The sequence below is a fragment of the Dermacentor andersoni genome, chromosome 2 (assembly GCF_023375885.2).
Source record: "Dermacentor andersoni chromosome 2, qqDerAnde1_hic_scaffold, whole genome shotgun sequence".
NCBI lineage: Eukaryota > Metazoa > Arthropoda > Arachnida > Ixodida > Ixodidae > Dermacentor > Dermacentor andersoni.
In genome coordinates this window covers 38,842,330-38,861,281 of record NC_092815.1, presented here as the reverse complement: position 1 = coordinate 38,861,281, position 18,952 = coordinate 38,842,330, and the positions used below count along the sequence as shown (strand labels likewise).

At 49.2% G+C, this 18,952-nt stretch overlaps 1 protein-coding gene across 1 annotated transcript in view; it reads left to right on the top strand.

The window, feature by feature from the left end:
- Window positions 1–11,747, top strand: part of LOC126542634 (blastula protease 10-like) — a 34,748-nt gene extending 23,001 nt beyond the window's left edge. Inside the window, exons 5-7 of the mRNA XM_055077401.2 lie at window positions 1,353–1,507; window positions 8,739–8,875; window positions 11,485–11,747. Of these exons, the coding sequence (XP_054933376.2) occupies window positions 1,353–1,507; window positions 8,739–8,875; window positions 11,485–11,567 (375 nt within the window). The 3' untranslated portion in view covers window positions 11,568–11,747. The remainder of the gene's footprint in view (window positions 1–1,352; window positions 1,508–8,738; window positions 8,876–11,484) is intronic.
- Window positions 11,748–18,952: the final 7,205 nt, after the last annotated feature.

Genomic DNA, 18,952 nt, shown 5'->3' with positions numbered 1-18,952 from the left:
CAGACAATCTTGTCTGAATGTATGTTAAAACACGTACCGTGCGCAAACGTCATGGTGACGCCATTAGATGGCACAGCGTGTCTGAAGGTAATTGCGAGCGAGGAGCCCAGCTGCAGCACTCGCCTCACACATGGCGCGTTTCGACTGTGGCAATAGGGCTAACCCTACATTGCTTCAATGCGAATTGCATCAAGGTCGACATTTATCGTGAGATGAGTCCTGCCGGAATACCTATTTTTTTTTCATATTTGCCCAAATTTCACCTGCCGTTGTGACTAAAGCGAGAGGCGGGAAGGGGGTCTTGCAGAGAATTATAGTCAGGGAACTCTTACTCCGGTTCTTGTAGTTTTCGGGTGCGGCCACTTTGCAAGTTTACTGGTGGTAACGCGTGGTCGTATGCATCCTCGTCATTTCTTTTTTGTTTTCTCTGTATTAGCGCTACACCCGTATTATATTAGAAATAAGGTCTCATTCTATTTGTGTTCGAATATTAAATGCACTAGCTCGCAAATTTTTGAAGTTTCATCGCCGTATACGACACGTGTTTTTGCTTGACTGGTTCGCTAAAACATTGTTATTCTTTGGGGGCCGTGTGCAAGGCACTGTGTTTAATTAGCATGATCTGCAGTCACATCACGTTTAATCATTAACAAAATTAGCGAACAATATCCACCGAAATAACCGGTAAACTTGTCGCTCAAAAATTATCAATTGAAAAAAAAAAACTCGGTTAAAGTTCCTGAAACAACTGGGCCAATCCCGCAGACAGTGCAATCAAAAGTTTCAAGTTGGCGAGTCGATTATGTACCCTCGCAGAGATTTTAACGTGGTTTGTTACGCGGGCCTGTTCTGGAGGCTGTGCAACGTCACAGCATTGATGGATAGATGGATGCTATGAGCATCATGCTATGATGCTATGGATGGATGCTACAGCATGGATAGATTCCTGGCATCAAACTTTCCAAACCACTATTGGGAACTTTGTTTTTGTACGCCTACGTTGTTCGTGGTCTCCCTAATTTTCTGCCACCAACGTACATACACACGCTTTATAGCGCTCCCAGCGGCGTACCTCAGCAGGGGACGATATCGCTTGACTGTGTCAAGCGCCATCCGTCACTTGCTGCCCGTTTCTTCTTTTTTCTTTTTACTTTAAATGTTCATCATTTTTCGCTTTACATTATACCTGAATCAGTAGTAGTTGTAAGCCTCAGTTTAGAAATCTGCCTTTCTTTATGCTTTTTTAGAGTGGATGGCTCGTCCGCCTGCTATGGGTAACGGAGTTGGGAAAACGGGTGATGTCAGCAAAGTCAGTATAAGAAAGCCACTCTCTCTTGTTCTGCTCGCCGCAGGCACCCGTAGGCCAGGTGCCGCGGCTGACGTTCGAGGAGTTCAGCATCGAGCCCCGGCTAGACCTGCCCAAGGAGCACCCGGCTAGCACCTACAACGGGCAGTGCGCCCGAGAGCGCCTGGAGATTCGCACGCGGGACCGTTACCACGGAAAGATGTGAGCGCACCCAACACCGACCTTCCTTGGCCACAAACATCGGCTCATTCGAGACGTCCTCACGCCTAAGGTAGACAGAGAGAGAGAGAGAGAGAGAAAAGAAGGACTTTTATTTACGCTCCCGAGTGAAGGTATATATAGCCGTTTCACTTGTTACAGGATGCGGCGTCGATGAGATGTGGTTTTTATACATTTCTTTGCATAGGGTGTTTAAAAACGTTTGACGGGATTCGTGTATTAGCCATCCGATACACGTAATACTGCATTCGGTACTTGTATGAAATGTGCCTGCGAAATTTGACCCATCTGACGCTTAAGTTCAACGTGGCTTTACTCTCTATACCCACAACGTGTCCTGAATTCATTTCTGCCGTCTTCTCAAACAAATTTAAGATCGAGAGTAGTCTTTCCTCTGAACATTGCGCACGAGGAATAATAATAATAATAATAATAATAATAATAATAATAATAATAATAATAATAATAATAATAATAATCAGGCTTTCACTGCTGACACGGTCATCTTCTGAAGAACAATTATTTCGCTATGCGAGCAACGACACCCTCGCCCGCTACTACAGTATTGCCTGTTAATTGCGGCCTCCGAAATCCGTGCACACAGACGCCACCGACTGTAGCGTGTTCGGAATGAAACACATTGAACAAATATAATAAAAGCAAACATGGCAAAAATATAGCACGGTGGGATAGCGCGTTCCGCTTCGAAGTGCCCGTAGCGACAGGGATACCACTTCAAACCCCGGTGGCGGATAAAGGCTCGTGTTAAGCGCCCAAGCATTTATTGGACCATCCTTCCAGACAGGCCATTGCAGATCATTGACAACACCTTGTGGCTCAAAATGCCGCGTTATATAATATGGTTTGCCGGGGGCTTAGATTTCTACAGCGTGAGCAGTTATTGGTCCTATGTGAATATGACTCAATTCGCTACGGCGTGAGCAGTGCGGTGGTAGGGCGAAGTTTACTTTTTCTTTGCTCAATGGCCATTCTGAAGTTGAGGATGGCGAGCCTCCCTGACGACGACATGATAAAAAAAAAAGTAGAATTGAAGATGGCAGTTGCTCCGTCGTCAGCGTAACGGAAAGGACGGACGGTCACGGAAAACACTGTTTCGAGCTTCCCACTCATGGGTGAAGGAAACAACAAATCTGCGTGTGCAAAAACTCAGCTCCCGAATTTGATGCAAAATTGGTTCATTTTATGCAAAAGCTTATACGTCTCATCACGTGGATATGCATTTTCAATATATTAGTTAGTAATAAAAAATCATGACTCATTCCACTCTGTGAAGGTGGTTGACAAGCGAAGCGGTTCAGCACACGACACGGAGGTGACACGTACTTTTGAACAAAGTTACGAACGCATTTATTGTCTTCATGGATGGTCATCGTGACGAAAGGCACGCACACTCATTTATTGTCTTGATCGGTGGTCATTATTTCACTCGCAACTGCAATCACATTCTTTGATAATGTATAATCGATGCTCCTACGCCGCTGGGTGGTCGGTTAGGCCGGATCGGTGTGGCATCGCAAGAAATATGTCTACCGCACAGAACGCGTACAGTAGCCCCCGAGACACGAAGCAGAGTTTCAAATCTCTCTTGACCAAGGCAACCAATCTGGCTAAGGATGCACCGTTGCTTATTGGAGGGGACTTCAATGCACCATATCATGTGTGGAAGTATGTTTATAGCACTACTAAGGGGGAGAGACTATGGCAGCAGGCACTAGACTTGAATTTAACTCTGATTACAGACCCCTCGTATCCCACCAGATGTGGCACGTCGACATGTAGAGATTCGACACCTGATCTTACTTTTGTTCGGGGGGTGGTGGATTCGTCCTGGTCCAATTCTAATATAGATTTTGGTAGCGATCATTACATACTTATGATTACTTTGGTAGTGGCTAATAAAAAGGAGCGCACATTCAGGATGGTTGACTGGGATGCATTTAGGAAACGAAGAGTGCAGAGAATCGAAGATGAGGGAAATGAGTTGACCTTGGAACAGTGGACTAGTCAGCTTAAAAGTGACGTTGAGGCGTCCACTAAAGAGGTTCAGACCGATATCGACACGGAACACATGGATAGTCGCCTGGCACATTTGTTGGAAGCAAAGCAGTCGATGTTAGCGAGATGGAAGGGTCAGAGATTGAATAGAAGGCTTAGAAAGCGTATAGCAGTGGTTAATCAGGAAATTGAAGACCATTGTCGGGTACTGTGCAAGCAGCAATGGGATGAAGTGTGCAATTCTATTGATGGTCGCATTAAGAGGGGAGGCGCCTGGAGTTTGCTCAGACATTTACTAGATGAGACAAACACTAAGTCTAATCAGAGGACTGTGATAGGTAAGCTGGTCCATCAGGCGTGTCGGGACTCCACGGAGCAGGAGTTGCTGAAGGATTTGGCTGAGAGATACCTTCCGTTAGAGACCTGGCACGATACACCTGACGTGATTTGGGAATATAGTGGAGACGAAAATGCAGCTATGGACGCGGAATTTACTGAAAGTGATATAAGGATGGCGCTGCAGAATCTTAATGGTCGATCGGCATCAGGGCCGGATGGCATTACGAATAAAATGCTACGGAATTTAGACGATGGGTCAATTGAGTTCCTTACGCGGCAGATCAATTGCCTATGGAAGGAAGGCTCTTTCCCGGAAGAGTGGAAACTTGCAACTACTGTTCTGATACCCAAACCGGGGAAGGCCATAGGGCTTGAAAATCTCAGACCCATTTCCCTGACGTCGTGTTTGGGGAAAGTCGCTGAGCATGCCATTTTACATAGGCTAACGCGTTATGTAGAGGGCAATGGGGTCTTACCGCACTCGATGATAGGATTTCGGCCCGGCCTCTCGACTCAGGATGCTATGATCAGGATTAAGCATCAGATCCTTGACCGGCGGACAAGGGATACTAAGGCACTAATTGGACTTGATGTGGAAAAAGCTTTCGATAAAATCCGACATTCTTTCATTCTACGGGTGCTATCGGACTTGAATTTGGGGCAGCGGCTTTTCCATTTTGTCAAGGCTTTCCTTACGGATAGAAGGACATGTCTCAGGTTTGGGGAGATAAAGTCGGAACTCTTTAAATTGGGTTGCTGTGGTACTCCACAGGGACCCGTACTCTCGCCTATGTTATTCAATCTGGCGATGTCGAAGTTGGCTAATAGACTGGACACTGTCCAGGATATTGGCTATTCTATCTACGCGGATGACATTACTATATGGAGTATCGGTGGTAGTGATGGAGAGCTTGAGGCTAGGCTGCAGCAGGTGGTAACGCTTACGGAGGAGTATCTGGGTCTCATGGGGCTCAAGTGCTCCACTAAAAAGTCGGAGTTGTTGATCTTCAAATCTAAGAAGCTAGGTCGAAGGCCGAGGGGTTGGGTACCGGAAGTTGAGCCTTGCATTAGAATTCATACTAGGGAAGGGTCGGTGATACCCAAAGTTGAAGCAATCAGGGTCCTGGGTTTTGTACTTGAAGCAAACGGATCGAATATTAGAACTATTCAGCGTATTACCAAGAAGACGGAGGAGGCCATAAGACTTATAAGAAGGATCTCTAATAGGCATAGGGGTTTAGGAGAAGAAGGTGCAATGCGCTTAGTTCACGCATTTATTATGTGTCATTTCTCGTATGTGGCAGCTATGCTAAATTGGAATAGGGGGGAGAAAAATAAATTGGAAGCATTAATCAGAAAAGCCATCAAGGCTGCGCTTGGTCTGCCTATGACTACGTCAAACGATATGTTGTTACAACTGGGTTTGCATAACACCTTAGATGAAATTGCTGAGGCTCAACGTACCGCGCAGAGGGAGCGGTTGCTAGGTACACCAGCGGGTAGGTATATTTTAGAGTCAATTGAAGAAGCCGTGGCTGTGTCGTACGATAGGGCGCCCCTACACGAGTTGAACGTGAACCTTAGAGCAAATATCATGGTTCGTCCGTTTCCGCGGAATGTGCACCCCGTGCACAATGTAGGGAGGCGGGTCGCGAGAGCTAGGGCTTTGTTGCGAGAGGCAAAGGATCAGGAGGAACAGTCTGCGTTTGTTGACGCCGCATGGATTAATGGTAAAAATGCTTATTCGGTGGTGGTGGTAGATGGCAAAGGGAGCGTTAGAAATGCTGCTTCCATTTATACCAAAGATCCGGGGGTTGCTGAACAGGTGGCTATTGCTCTAGCACTAATTGATTCAAGAAGAGTTTTGGTGTTTAGCGACTCGCGATCTGCGATCACAGCCTTCTCGAGAGGACTTGTTGCGAAACCGGCTAACAGACTGCTACAGGGTAGGGATATCACTTCGCATACAGTTACTTGGTTCCCAGCGCACATGGGGACAGTGGAGGGAGCCCCGCGTAACCTCAACGAGGTGGCGCACAGGGAGGCACGAGGATTAGTGTGCCGTGTACTCCCTGAAGGGGCTGGATCTCCCGCTCCTGAGTACAGGGACCAACTGTTAACCTACAACATCACCAAGCACTATTACTTAGGGCGCAGGGCATTCCCGCTGCCACATCCTAAATTAAATAGGCCGCAGGCGGTTACATTAAGGCTTCTGCAGACACGAACGTACCCTAACCCGGTCATCATGAATAAAATTAATCCGGACTGCGGGATTTCAGTCTATTGTAGTAAGTGTGGGGGTTTGCTCGATTTACAACACATGCTGTGGCGCTGCTTGGCGTTGGCCGGTGATGGCTCTCGAGGTGAACAGTGGTGGCAGCGCATGCTGCACAGTGAAGTGCTGGCGGACCAACTCAGGGCTGTCCAGAGGGCCCGTGTGATGGCAGAGGGGCTCGGCCTCTCTGTACCGACGTGGGAGCGGCCCGCATCAGTCCCAGACTGATCCCTCAGGACCAAAATAAAGTTTTTCATACCATACCATACCGAACGCGTAAACCGCTCCCTTTTTGGTACCGACACATCCACATTGAAATCACCGACAACGAAAACAGGGGTAGTGTCATTGCAGCTAATTCACGCAAAGTGAGTAGCCATGAACCTTACGGGACTATGGGCCATTGCATGTTTTGCTTGCTTACGGAGGTATGAGTCATTGTTCACAGAGGCATGAACCACTGCTCACGGGGGTATGAGCCATTGATGATGACAGTTTTCGACATGCTGTTATGTATATTGTACACGTTATTAGGAAGAACTTAAGCACTGTTCGCTTCACTTTGCTGAGTGCTTGTCGCCTCTGCCTTACGGGGCTATGAGCCATTGCATTTTTTGCTTACTTACGGGAGCATGAATGCTTAACGGGGTATGAGCCATTGATGATGATGGTATTTGTTCACGGACAACAAAAATGCACGGAATTCTAGTCATATACAGCTTCGCTGTAGAAAGGCGGGAACATCACGTCACCCAACCAGCCTTCGCAAACTAACTCTCCATAAAGCCGTTCGAGTACCTTCGGTTTTTTTTCCTCGCTTCCGTGGCTCCAAAAGTCGGCCAAACACGTGACCTTCGAGGCTCGGCTTCGCTCGCCGGTCTCGGCACAGTATATGCTTGGTTCTTGGTAGGTTTTAATCGATGCGCGCTTGGTTCGGGTGCTCATTGCATATATTCTTCCGATATAGGGTTGTGCAGCTTCGACCGCTTTCTGCGTGATGTGTGCATTTATCTTGTTCGTTGCGACGTGCGGGTTGGGTTTATAAACCCAACCCGCACGTCGCAACGAACAAGATAAATACAACAATATACCGGCACGTTGATGAAGCACCATTATATAGCGGGACCCGTTGTCGTTTCGGAAAACCGCGCACTCAGCGGCGGCAGCGGGATATACTAAACCCTACCACGACATGATGGTTTGCTGGGCCGACTTTCTTTGGCTTCAAGTTGATCGCGTGACTCGTCGTCCTACTTTGTTTCCTTTGTGAAGGCTTTAATGTCCGCGGCAGCAAAAAAAAAAAAAGAATAAACAAATGAAGTCTAAAATTAAGGCGTGTGCAACGCTTGCTAATGGCACAATGTCCAGTGTGCATTTTGCGCACTTCCCCTGGCTGAAAGAAAGCAAAATAAATTATGGGGTTTTACGTGCCAAAACCACGATGATTATGAGGCACGCCGTAGTGGGGGACTCCGTAAATTTAGACCACTTGGGGTTCTTTAACGTGCACCTAAATCTAAGCACACGGGTGTTTTCGCGTTTCACCCCCATCGAAATGCGACCGTGGTGGCCGGGATTAGATACCGCGACCTTGTGCTTCGCAGCCCAACACCACAGCCACTAAGCAGCCTCGGTGAGTCTATAGAAAGAGCGAGGTCTCCAGGGCTGTTCCGACACGGAGCTTCTTGGCAAAATCCGGGATGCTTCTTGATCCTAGAGATAATGCGTACTTTTTCTTTTAGATTACAGTTGTCGCTGTTTGCTGGTGACGACTACTCTTCTTAACTTGGTTATCAATAACAGATTTAAAAAAATAAAGAAAATTAACTAACTTATTTCATTCTTGCTCTTAGCCACACAAAGCTCCAACAACAATCCGCATTAAGAAAAATTATAACTTGTCTGCTTTTTCAAAAATATTTCTGGCCATGAACGGTACATTCGTACAAAACAAAGTAAAATGTTACTTGAGTAAAATATTGTCCAGTATAGTAATTGCTCAATTAGTAATTGATTTGTTGCACAATACACGACAGAGAACTTGCCCCAGCGGCGCATCAATAAACGATATTATATATACTGGCTTGGCGCTAAATTTCCCACGCTTAAATAAAAATTTCGAAGTATCGAGCACAGCGTACTAGCGTAACAAAGATGACACTTTGGGATTTGTGTACTTCATTGAAAAAGAAGAAAAATGCAGCGAGTCTATAAAGCCGGAAGTCTCCTTCGAAAATATTCGGTTGAGACAACGTCCGCGGATGTCGGAGGCGCACGCAAGTGGCAAGTATACATTTACACAGACGCACATTAATCTCGTCAGTTTAAATTTGGGTACGCACGTGTAGTCGGTAGCGCACAGAAGCGGCAAACTCATTAACAAGTTGTAGCATGCGCGCCGTTATAAGTAATTGTGCTCACGTTTCAGGCGTAGCGTATAAGTTGGACACGCTATATAACGCGTGACAATTCTCTGTGGCAATCGCGTCGGTCAATGCCGCCCACGTCATCGTTATACTTTGATGGTGCCAGAAAGAAAATTACAGTTGGGCTATTACGCCGTGCGCATCGTCGACGCAGGTACTGTGGCAGCGAGATCAAGCCCAACGAGACGATGACGGCGCAGACATCTGAGATGGTGCTCATCATGGGAGCCAAGAGGACTAACACGGGAAAGGGATTCAGGGCGCGCGTTGACTTCGTCGACAAGGCTTCCGGTAATTCACGTTTGTGTCTGTTTCACGGACGCGACGGCACGCTATGTAGGAGCTGAATCAAAGTAATAAAACAGACGGGACAGCGTCGGTGACAAATGTGTACGAGCAGACAACGTACGCGACGCGCGAACTCCCCTTTCTACGCGGAGTATGACACGCCAGAGACAAAATTTCTACGACCTTTCTCGCGTTAAAATTGCCTCTACATGCATGTTCTAAGATGACGTGGTGGCTACTTGAAATACGCACACCTGTAGTCTTGCGCTTGTCACACCGAAGCTTATTCTAACGGTGTCTGTACGAAATAGGCGAAGTAAGTAAAGAATAAAAAAAATTGTTTATCTTCATGAAAGCGAACCGGGGTTTCAACGCATTTACTTATAATGCCGACCGCGGCACGTACCAAAGGCTATTTGATTGGCAGAAAAGCGGAAAAGAAATATTTTTCTTGTCCCTCCAATACTGTTTATCGTGATTTCCGCCTGTAACGCATTCCCTTCCACTGAAATAATTCGTGCTCAATGCAAAGGTGCATCATTTGTTGCGTTTGTATCTTCCTTCAAAATAAACGTTCAATAGGTAGACAGCGCTCGCGTCGCGTGATACTCCCTGTAGTCCTTGCATAATTCTCGCGCTGAAAAGTTAATGATGAAAAAGAAAGCTTATAAAAATTCGAGGATGCCTAAGCACCGTCATGATATCTTTCCCGACTGCCATAGAATCTAATGCGTACGCTCCCGAGCACAGCCTCACATATTTAAAATATAGGAGGCTACGTCCCGAGTAAGCCGCGGTGATTGTGACGTCACCGCTTTCGTCACTCCGGGCTTGGCAATAGAAATTTCTGTCCAAGCAGCATGATGCCATAAAGCAAAGTTCACAGACCTGCTATCTAGGAGGCGCCAGTTTAGCCCAGTGGGTCAGACACTCAGCTTCTGACCGTGGAGTCGTAGGTTCGAAATTGAATACTGCCAACGTTCTTCCTTTCAAAATTGTTCTGTTTTTTTTTTACACATTAATTTCTTTATAGCGATACCGAGGCGAAGTCAGAACGCAGGCGAGAGCTTGCGCGGACAAGGAACACGTGGGTAACCAGCACCACTATATATATCCAAGGCCTGTTCACTCCGATCCATGACGTCATGCTACCTGACCCGAAATTTCTATTGCCAAGGCTGGCGTGACGGTATGACGTCAAAATCACTGTTGCTCACTCGGGCGCATCCCCATTAGACTATATAGCAGTCGGGCCAGGTGGCATGACGTCATGGATCGGAGTGAACAGGTCTTGTGCTATCTAGGTGGTGTTGAGATAACACAACGCTTCCGAAACCGAGGGTGGCGTGGCGTCGCGGCGATGCCCTCTCCACTCACGCAACACCTGGCGCGCCAGCAGTTCTGCACTTTCACCCGCTCTCTTCCGCCGAGGCGCGAACGTGACGTGGCGTGGCAACCAATAGGAATTTAGGTGACGTGGCGTGGCAACCAATGGGAATTTAGGTGCCGTTTCGCTGCTACAGACGCCGGCTTTTTTGCTCAATGGGGCGCTTGATGCTTTCGCATCAATAAATGTGTCCACCGCTACGCACAAGGCTAAAGAAATTGCACAATGTTCTTGCCTTAATTTTCTCTTGCTGAAACCTACCTTGTAATCACAGGTGTTGCTCAACCAACGCGCACACGTTAAACGGTGAGTACAGTTACGGCACAAATTTGAAGAATAGAGATCCAACTGGCTTTCACTGAATGACTTGTGTCCGACTCTCTTATTTATGTTTCTCACTTCAAATAATAATAATAATAATACTATAATTCTTGCGACGACCAATGTCCTGCATAAACCACATATGTTTCTTGTTCTTTTTTTTTTCTCTTTGTTTAACACGAAGCGCGTAAAGTACTCGACACACAAATTTATCTTTTAATGACGGTCACCATTTAGGACACCATAAATAAATAAATATGCAAATCCCACACGCTGTGAGCATCAGTGTTATGCAAAGCGTCTTGGATGTAACTGGCACATCTAGCATCGCTTGGGGTTCCACAATATGTTACCAGATGACTCAACATGTTCGTGTAGAGCGAGTATGTGACGACAAAGGCGAGGCGACGGCACGACGACGACGATGAAGGCAGTTTGACAACGACGGCGACGAGAACCGCTTGACGACAACAACGATGACACGTCCACTTTTACTGCGTGAATTGATCCGATCGCGAAGACTGCGAAATGACACGTAGCGTCTCAAGGCGCTAGCCGCCGCGAGGGGTAAATTGGAAAATCCGGGGCGCCCTAGCACAAGGAAAGAAAACTGTTGCTACGTGACGTGAGTGACGCGTACACGCACCAACAGTCTCAAAGCAATCTCAAAGCAATTGCACATGGAAAAAAGTATGGTAAGGATGCTTACCTTTGTAGCCTAAAGGGTATAGCATTTAATGATTACGCTGGGATATCCTGGTACAAATCCCACTCTTTGGTACTTTGGAGCGTCTGAAGGTTTACGTGCTGTAGTCGAGCGCATGGGGGAATAAAGACGCCCCTCTTCTTCTCTCGCCGCCCTCTGGAACTGAGTTCGCCTTTCTTTTCTTTCTAATCCACGCAGGTCTGGGCGAGATAGCGAACGCTATTGCCAACGTCATCGGCACGGCGCAGAACTTCGTCGAGGCGCAGATGAGCGGAAGATGACAGATTCAGCGACAACTCACACAATCGCTGTTGGCGCTATGTACTATGCTCGCTCGGGAGCGGTCTACGTACAACGGGTTCGGAAAGTCAATGTCTGTTTTAGATACCTATTGGTTTGCACGATAGCAGATGGCATTTGGTGAAACTATATTTTGCCATAATAAAAGCGGAGAATTCTAACGCCGTCGTAAAGTTATGGGTGCATGAGGTAGCATCCACGAATTTAAAAACAAACTGCGACGGCAAATTCAACACGATTGAACTAAATCCAAGCTTTCTTTTTTTTTACAGCAAGCACAAAGTAGAGTTTTGAAGGTCACTCTGGCGAGTAAGCTGTAAGAATACCGCATGGCGAAGCCAAGGTGAGGGTGCGTTAGTATACCAGGCGGCGATAGTATAGTGATCATGGTTTGTAGAATAGAATCGGCGTCGAAAGCTTGCGGGATGCGGACTCCGCGAAAAAGGCAAATTTCAGTCGTCTTAGCACGCAGCCAGTAAAATAGTGCAGCCAGCAAAATAGCGCAACAATGTATTGGTGTCACGTACGCTCACGTACGCAAGTCTGAAATTGCCAACGTGATCGGCAAGACGCACGAGTTCGTCGAGGCGCAAATGAGCAGATTGGCTGCGTGCCCAGCTTCAGGTAGTATTCAGCGTTTTCTCAGATCACACGTCCCGTAAACTTTTGGCGCAGGCTGTACACCCTAGTACTGCCATTGATTGTACACATTAGGCATTCCTGTCATATGCAATGGCTATTTAAGCGATATATTTCTGGCACGTGTAATTGAAAAGGATGGAAGCTCCTGCAATGATGACGACAAGTTCATTACTGCATACAAATGACGGTTACCGACGTAGTTTCGTGAGTACCGCAAGTGCGCACGCTATTAGATTTGGCAGTCGTAGCTGTAGAGATGAACTTGGGACGACAGGGCTAGGCGAGCAGGATTTATTTACATATTAACAGTTTAAGCAAGATACATTGGCAGTCTAGCGCGACTCCCATATGGAGCCCGCAAAACTAACATACAGCAAACAGCTTACGAGCACACAGCTCACTACTACATTTCGAGCATGACAGAGCACTCAGCTCCCGACAACGAGCACACTCTAGCAGCCGGCAAACGCTGCTTATAAGCTCTCCGCTTGACGTCATAGTTCGACGTCATCGTTCGGCGTGGACGGAGCACGAATGGTCGGGAATGTTCGTCCAATCATTGTAAACTTGCCGCCGCCCCGCAGTATGGCTCACACACACAAAGGCACACACGTTCGAGCCTCGTGGACGGAAATGTTCGTGTTGCACTCACACACAGGTGAAAAGGCCGGACAGTTCCCGGTACCGCCCAGCTTTCAGTGCCGACGTCAGAGGGCTTCGTAGAACTCTGCTTTGTCCCGGATGGCTCGGCCAAGTACCAATTTCCTGAGTTGATCGCGCGCCACGTGGCTGCCGGCTCTTCGCAGTTCTCCGAAGGGCGCCCCGTCTGGTGGGCTTGGAACACGTGCAGCGGGCTGAAAGCTGGCACGTTGCCACCCCGTACGGCCATTCTTAACAACGCCAAACGGGCGCGCAGTGCTTTCTGAACACTAAGCGGGAGGGATAGAAAAATTATTTATTGAGAAAAGGCACACACACACACTCTCTCTCTCTCTCTCTCTCTCTCTATATATATATATATATATATATATATATATATATATATATATATACATATCTTTCTCTTTCTTTCTTTATTTCTCTCTCTCTCTCTCTCTTACACACACACACACACATACAATAGAGCCGCCTTTGCAAGTAATTCCCGTGCAGTGATGTATTAAAAATGATTCTTTTTCTAACTGTTCGAAGTAAAACAAGTATGCATGCCGCACACATTCAAATACTTGAGTGTGCGCGAAGGCGGTATGCAAATAATCTATTAGGTAACGGATACACTGGCATGGTAATAATATAACAGCATCTATGATCGTAAAATGGTATTGAACGGAGCATGTAGGGCTAGTGAAGCTGTTTCTAATGCAGCTTTTTTTTTTCTCGTCCCAACCATTTATGTGAAACTCCATCTATGTCGTAAAATAAATGAACTCAAATGCATGCCCACCGGAGGAAGGAGCTCAGACCCAAGCCAGACCAAAGGACATGTCAGATTCGTACCTCCAGTTGATCCAGGGCTTGAATGGATATTATTATTTTTTTTCGCCAAGGCCCAGATAAACAAGCCGCATAGTACCAAATCCGAGCTTTCACGCTTCTTACTTGCACGTTACTTGTGCGCCTTGGCCTACGGCACAGCCGCCGGAGTCTGCCGCCTATACCCAACATGGAGTCGCTGTTTTCTGTCTTTCTGTCGTCTGTCGTCTGACCTCTTGCGCATTATAAGTACGCTTCATTGAATGAGTGCATAATTACCGAAGTTAAAGGAAAGTTACATAAGCCTGGGAGGTGTCGACTCTGCCAGACGGAACTACATCCATGGACTTTGTGGTACAGAACGGGTGTGTATATCGCACCTCTTTCAAGGTCTGTGGGAGCACCCACACCTGTCAGTAAAGATATCCTCTAATATTTATCCGGCGCTGGGCGGTATCACGGTTCCTTAAGCACAGGAGCCCGACGCTTCAGAACGAAATCCCAGGTGAGCGCGCCGTAAAAGTTGTGAGACCTTCGGAAAAAGAGAAATTTGGCCGGCTCACCAACGAACACACATCGGTAGCGCGTGATATGCCAATGTGAAGAGATGGCAAGCGCGTCTCCTGATGTATGGAATGTTATTCGCTTCAAATTTTGCAAGCCTGAAGCATAAGATAAATTCCTCGCGTTCTAAAAGAGGAGGCTGAATTATGTAAGCAGGACTGCTAAAAAAAAAACGCAAACTGACTCCAAAATTGGGCAAGTATACGTACAACAACAACAAAAAAATCTCCATACGTAATCTTTAAACGACTTCTGCCGACTCTTCGCAACGTTTCAACAGCGCGCACCCCTTTAGATGCAATATATTCGATATGTGAACACTATCTACGCTTGTCACTACATAGGGCTTTTTCCTTTTTTCCTTCCTTTTTTTTAGCTGCACCAAATTTTTAGAAGTGTGCTGTGGCAGACGGCACAATTATAACCTTTGAACTAGATTGAACTAGATTTGAACTAGAAGCTGATTTCGACTCTCTCTAAGTCGACATATGCGCACCAAATTGAGCACTATGGTCTGTTATTTAGACCATAGTGCTCTTCTACGCTCTTCCGGCTGACCTCTCGGCTTTTTTCTTTCTTTTCTCTCTCTGGCTAATTGCTGGTTCCGAAAACGACGAAGAACGTCCGCGTGCGCACGCGCACAGGCTCGCGCGGAGATCCGCGTTCTACTGAGGCAGGACCGACAGACAGGACCGCCTTGCCGCTTCGTCATGGCTAGCTCAGAGAGCGAGGGCGAACCGTCTTCTGGTGGCGAGGTGCAGACCTCCTCTGATCCAGCGCCACCCGACGCCAACGCCTCGCGGCACATCAAGAAGACAGAAGTCACGTTTAACGTGAGTTCTTCCAGCGACGCTCCTACAGACCACTGGCAGAAGCCCGACGATGGTGCACCGTCGTCAACGACGCCGCTAAGACACCAGCAGGAGCCTTCCGTCGCGTCTTGCGAACCAGGCAGCGGGTCGCATGCCGAGCCTACACGTAAGGGGACGGATTCGCAAACCGAAAAAAAATCGCGAGAGAATGGAATGTTGACGGCGACGACGACGACGACGACGACGACGACGACAACCAAGCGTAGCGAAACTCCGATGGCGAGAAAACCTCCGGTGCAGTCATCGGGGGTGGCAGCAGAGAACTCACCGAGCACACTTGCCGCGGAGTCAAGTGCCTCATCGACACAGGCCTCGGGGTCGCCGAACAAGAGTTCGTCGGCCCTGCGACGGAAGGGAGAAGGCCCCGCCCCGACAACATCGACTGCCGGCAAAGATCTAGAGACGAAGAAGCGACGGGACGCAGAACGCGAGCTGCCCTCGACGGACGACGTCGGGTGCGACATGATCACTTTCGAGCTCCAGTACCCGCCCAGAGAATTTTCACCGTCAAAACGCACCACGGAGATTAGTAGGTCGACTACTGCGGGAAAAGGCGGCTCTGTAGCAAGCGCCCAAGGCCAGGGGCGTGGGACCATTCGCGGAAACGGCGGAGCAACCGTCAAACCGGCGTCCAAACGGGCCAGCGGGGACAGCTTCGTGGTCGGAAACAGTCAATTGTGGCAGAAGGTGATAACGGATGCTTCAGGGGCTTTGCCAAAACGACCGGTGAAAACGCTTGGCGAACAAGCCGCGCGTTATTCCCGCGGCCAAAGCCCAAAAGTGCACACCTTCGACGTGCAATTCCCTCTGAAGAAGCCGCGGCCGTCAGGTGACAGACAGACGTTGCCAGCGTGCGAGATGGCTCCGCTTATTAATTCGACCACCAGGAGGGGCTCCCGTCTTGAACAATTCAGACAAGCTGTCACAAAGGCACAAAGTCGATCATCCACTGGTTCGACAATGGGCGATGCTGTGGAAGAGCAAGAGTTGCAAATAGGATGGATGAGGAAGCAGAAAGGCAGCAGGGGCACGAGTTCTGCCGTGCAAGCTAGCCGTAGAAGCTGCCACTCCTCGGATATCCCCGGCTCGCAGGAGCCGGAAATGACCGTCGTCCAAGCTAACGAAGGCTCTCTTCACGAGGTGTGGGGACCGCTGGTCTTCAGGGAGAGCTTCCTCTATCCCCTGGTGATGGCGCTCGCCCTCGTGCTTGCGCTGGTGCTCACCGCTCTGTTCTACCCGCTCGGTGCCTCCTCCACCTCCTCCAGTCGTCGCGCGGGGGCGGTCCAGGAGCTGCCCACCTGCACCTCTGCCAGCTGCCTCCAGAATGCGATGTACCTCGACGGGCTCCTCTCCTGGGACAACGTGGATCCGTGCGACGATTTCTACGCTTTCGTCTGCCGTCGCTGGAAAAGCCGGTTTCCAGCGCCGTCCGCAGACTACTCCGTCTCCTCCGATGACGACTACACGGCCTACCTCGAGGAACGGCTGCGCGCTATGCTTCGGAACGCGTCCCAGACCACCAGGAGCTTGCAGCCGCTGCAAGACCTCTACGGGAAGTGCATGGACGTGAAGCGCACGGACGACGAAGGCTGGAATTCGCTGTTAGAGCTCATGTTCAACGTGTCCCTTGAGGGCTTCCCGCTCACGCCTCCCGTGCGGAGAAGCATATCCGTCTGGAAGGCGGCTGCGAAGATGCTTCGCAAGACGGGCAGCTGCGCTCTCCTCAGTGCTGGCGTCGGCTACCATCCTTGGGCGCTCAAGGACGTCGTGTCGGTCGGAGCTCCCGACTTGCTGACGGCGAAGGGCGGCGTGGACATCAACGAAGCGGTACGCCTCTACACGATGGCTGCCTTCTCGGCGACCAAGACACTGAGGAAGGATTTCCTGCCGCCGTCTCTCGCGCTCAGTGTCGTCAAGTTGGCGACAGAGATCGAGAAACTGGCCGAGCTGACGCTGGAGAAGAGCAGACCCGTACCCTACGTCCTTGGATCGGTGCCGGAGGTCTTGGATTTCGTCGCCGAAGTGTTTGCTGGAGTAAAAGGAACGCCCTCCAGCGAGGCCGATTCAGACGTGTTGATCGAGTCGCCCGCTTTTGTAAACAAAATGCTGGAGATCGTGAAGGGCGCCGAGACCCACAGTGTGATGAATTACCTCGGCGTGCGACTGATGATCGAGACATCTCCGTTTATCCCCCACTCTGATCTGACCGATTTCTACGGAGCCCTGCTCTACGGCAAGCGTCGGAGCTCGCTGCCGCGCTGGCAGCTGTGCATCCGCGTCGTCGAGAAGGCGCTGTTTCCACTAGTTTATTTCTCGCTATTCACTGACCTTAAACTTCACGTATCCGTGAGAAGATTTGTTGACTTGACCAGCGAGATTATCGCCGAGTTCGTGCGCGGCATCAACGCTTCTTCGTACTTCGGTAACGGCTCCAAGGCCGCTATCCGAAACGTAATCTCCAATACGCACTTGCGCGTGCTCGGGCCGGACTGGCTGACCGATGCCGCACTCGTCGACTCCTTCGCCGACAAGACTCCCCCCATCACCGGCAGCAGGAAAGCTCTCGATTCGTACGTGGCCACTTACGAGTACACGTTCGTCGACGCTCTGAAGCGCGGATCAGCCCAACGCTGGGCGCGCCCTGCCTTCGGCGCCGAGTGCTGGTACGAGCACAGCACCAGGACCATTTACGTGCCCATTTTGGTGTTCAACGTCACGCACGCGCTCGACCACACCATCGACGCTCTACAGCTCTCGCGGGCGGCACCGCGTCTGCACAGGTGCGTCTTCGACGCGCTGCTCAGCGAAGCAGATTCGACCAACATAACGGACCACTGGCTTACCGATGGCACCCGGACCAAGCTACAAGAGCTGGAAAGCTGTCTCGGCGTCGCCCAAAAAGCGCAACCTTCCTTTGGCACGCTTAGGGACTCCTTGGCGGTGCGGCTCGCCTACACGCACTTCCAAAAGAGCGTAAGGACTTCAGACAGGGTCTTAGCCCTCCGGCTGCAAGGCAGCCGCGTGCTCAGCGAGGCCCGTCTGTTCTTCGTCTACCTGATGTTGCAGACGTGTGAGAACAGCGGCCGGCTCGACACGGCAAGCGCCCTCCTAGCCGGACGACAGTGGATCGTCGCGCTGCGGAACAACGGCGATTTTGCGGACGCGTACAACTGCTCCGCGGGCACCGCCATGAATCCCTCGAAGAAGTGCGCTTCGTAAGAGCGGCTCCGCATGCACTTGCGCATCCAAGGACACGTCGACATTATATGCGCCGCTGTGTGTTGCGGAATATCGCTGGGCCAGTAGCTGGGAGACGTGCGACAACGCGGCTGCCGTTTGAAGGTTTTCTGAAGGACCGCTCATGCGTCGATTGTTACTTTGTAGATATGCTAGTAAGCACCGTTGTATGTACTATATCTCGTGTATTTTCATAGTTACCTTTTATCATTCAAACGGAGACACAATAATAAGTTTTGTATTGTTCGACGCCCATATTGCAAGCATATCGCAGAAATAGTTCGCGTCTAGTCCCGCGAAAATTCATACTTCCACAAGAATGTATTTTCGCGGGACTAGACTCGAACCGTCCAGCCGACCACATGCTAACATATCTACCCTCGTCTTGGTACAATGTTCATAGCCATAGGACACAAGCAGCTGATCCTGTCAACAGTGTGCAATTATTTACTGCCAATGAACGTATCGTAGAATTGAATATAATGCATGCCAAGCAGTCTTCGATAGTGCTGCATTTGCGAAGGGCCTCGCTAAAAGAAAAAACGGCCAGAAATGACCCCGGCAATGTATAACTGTGC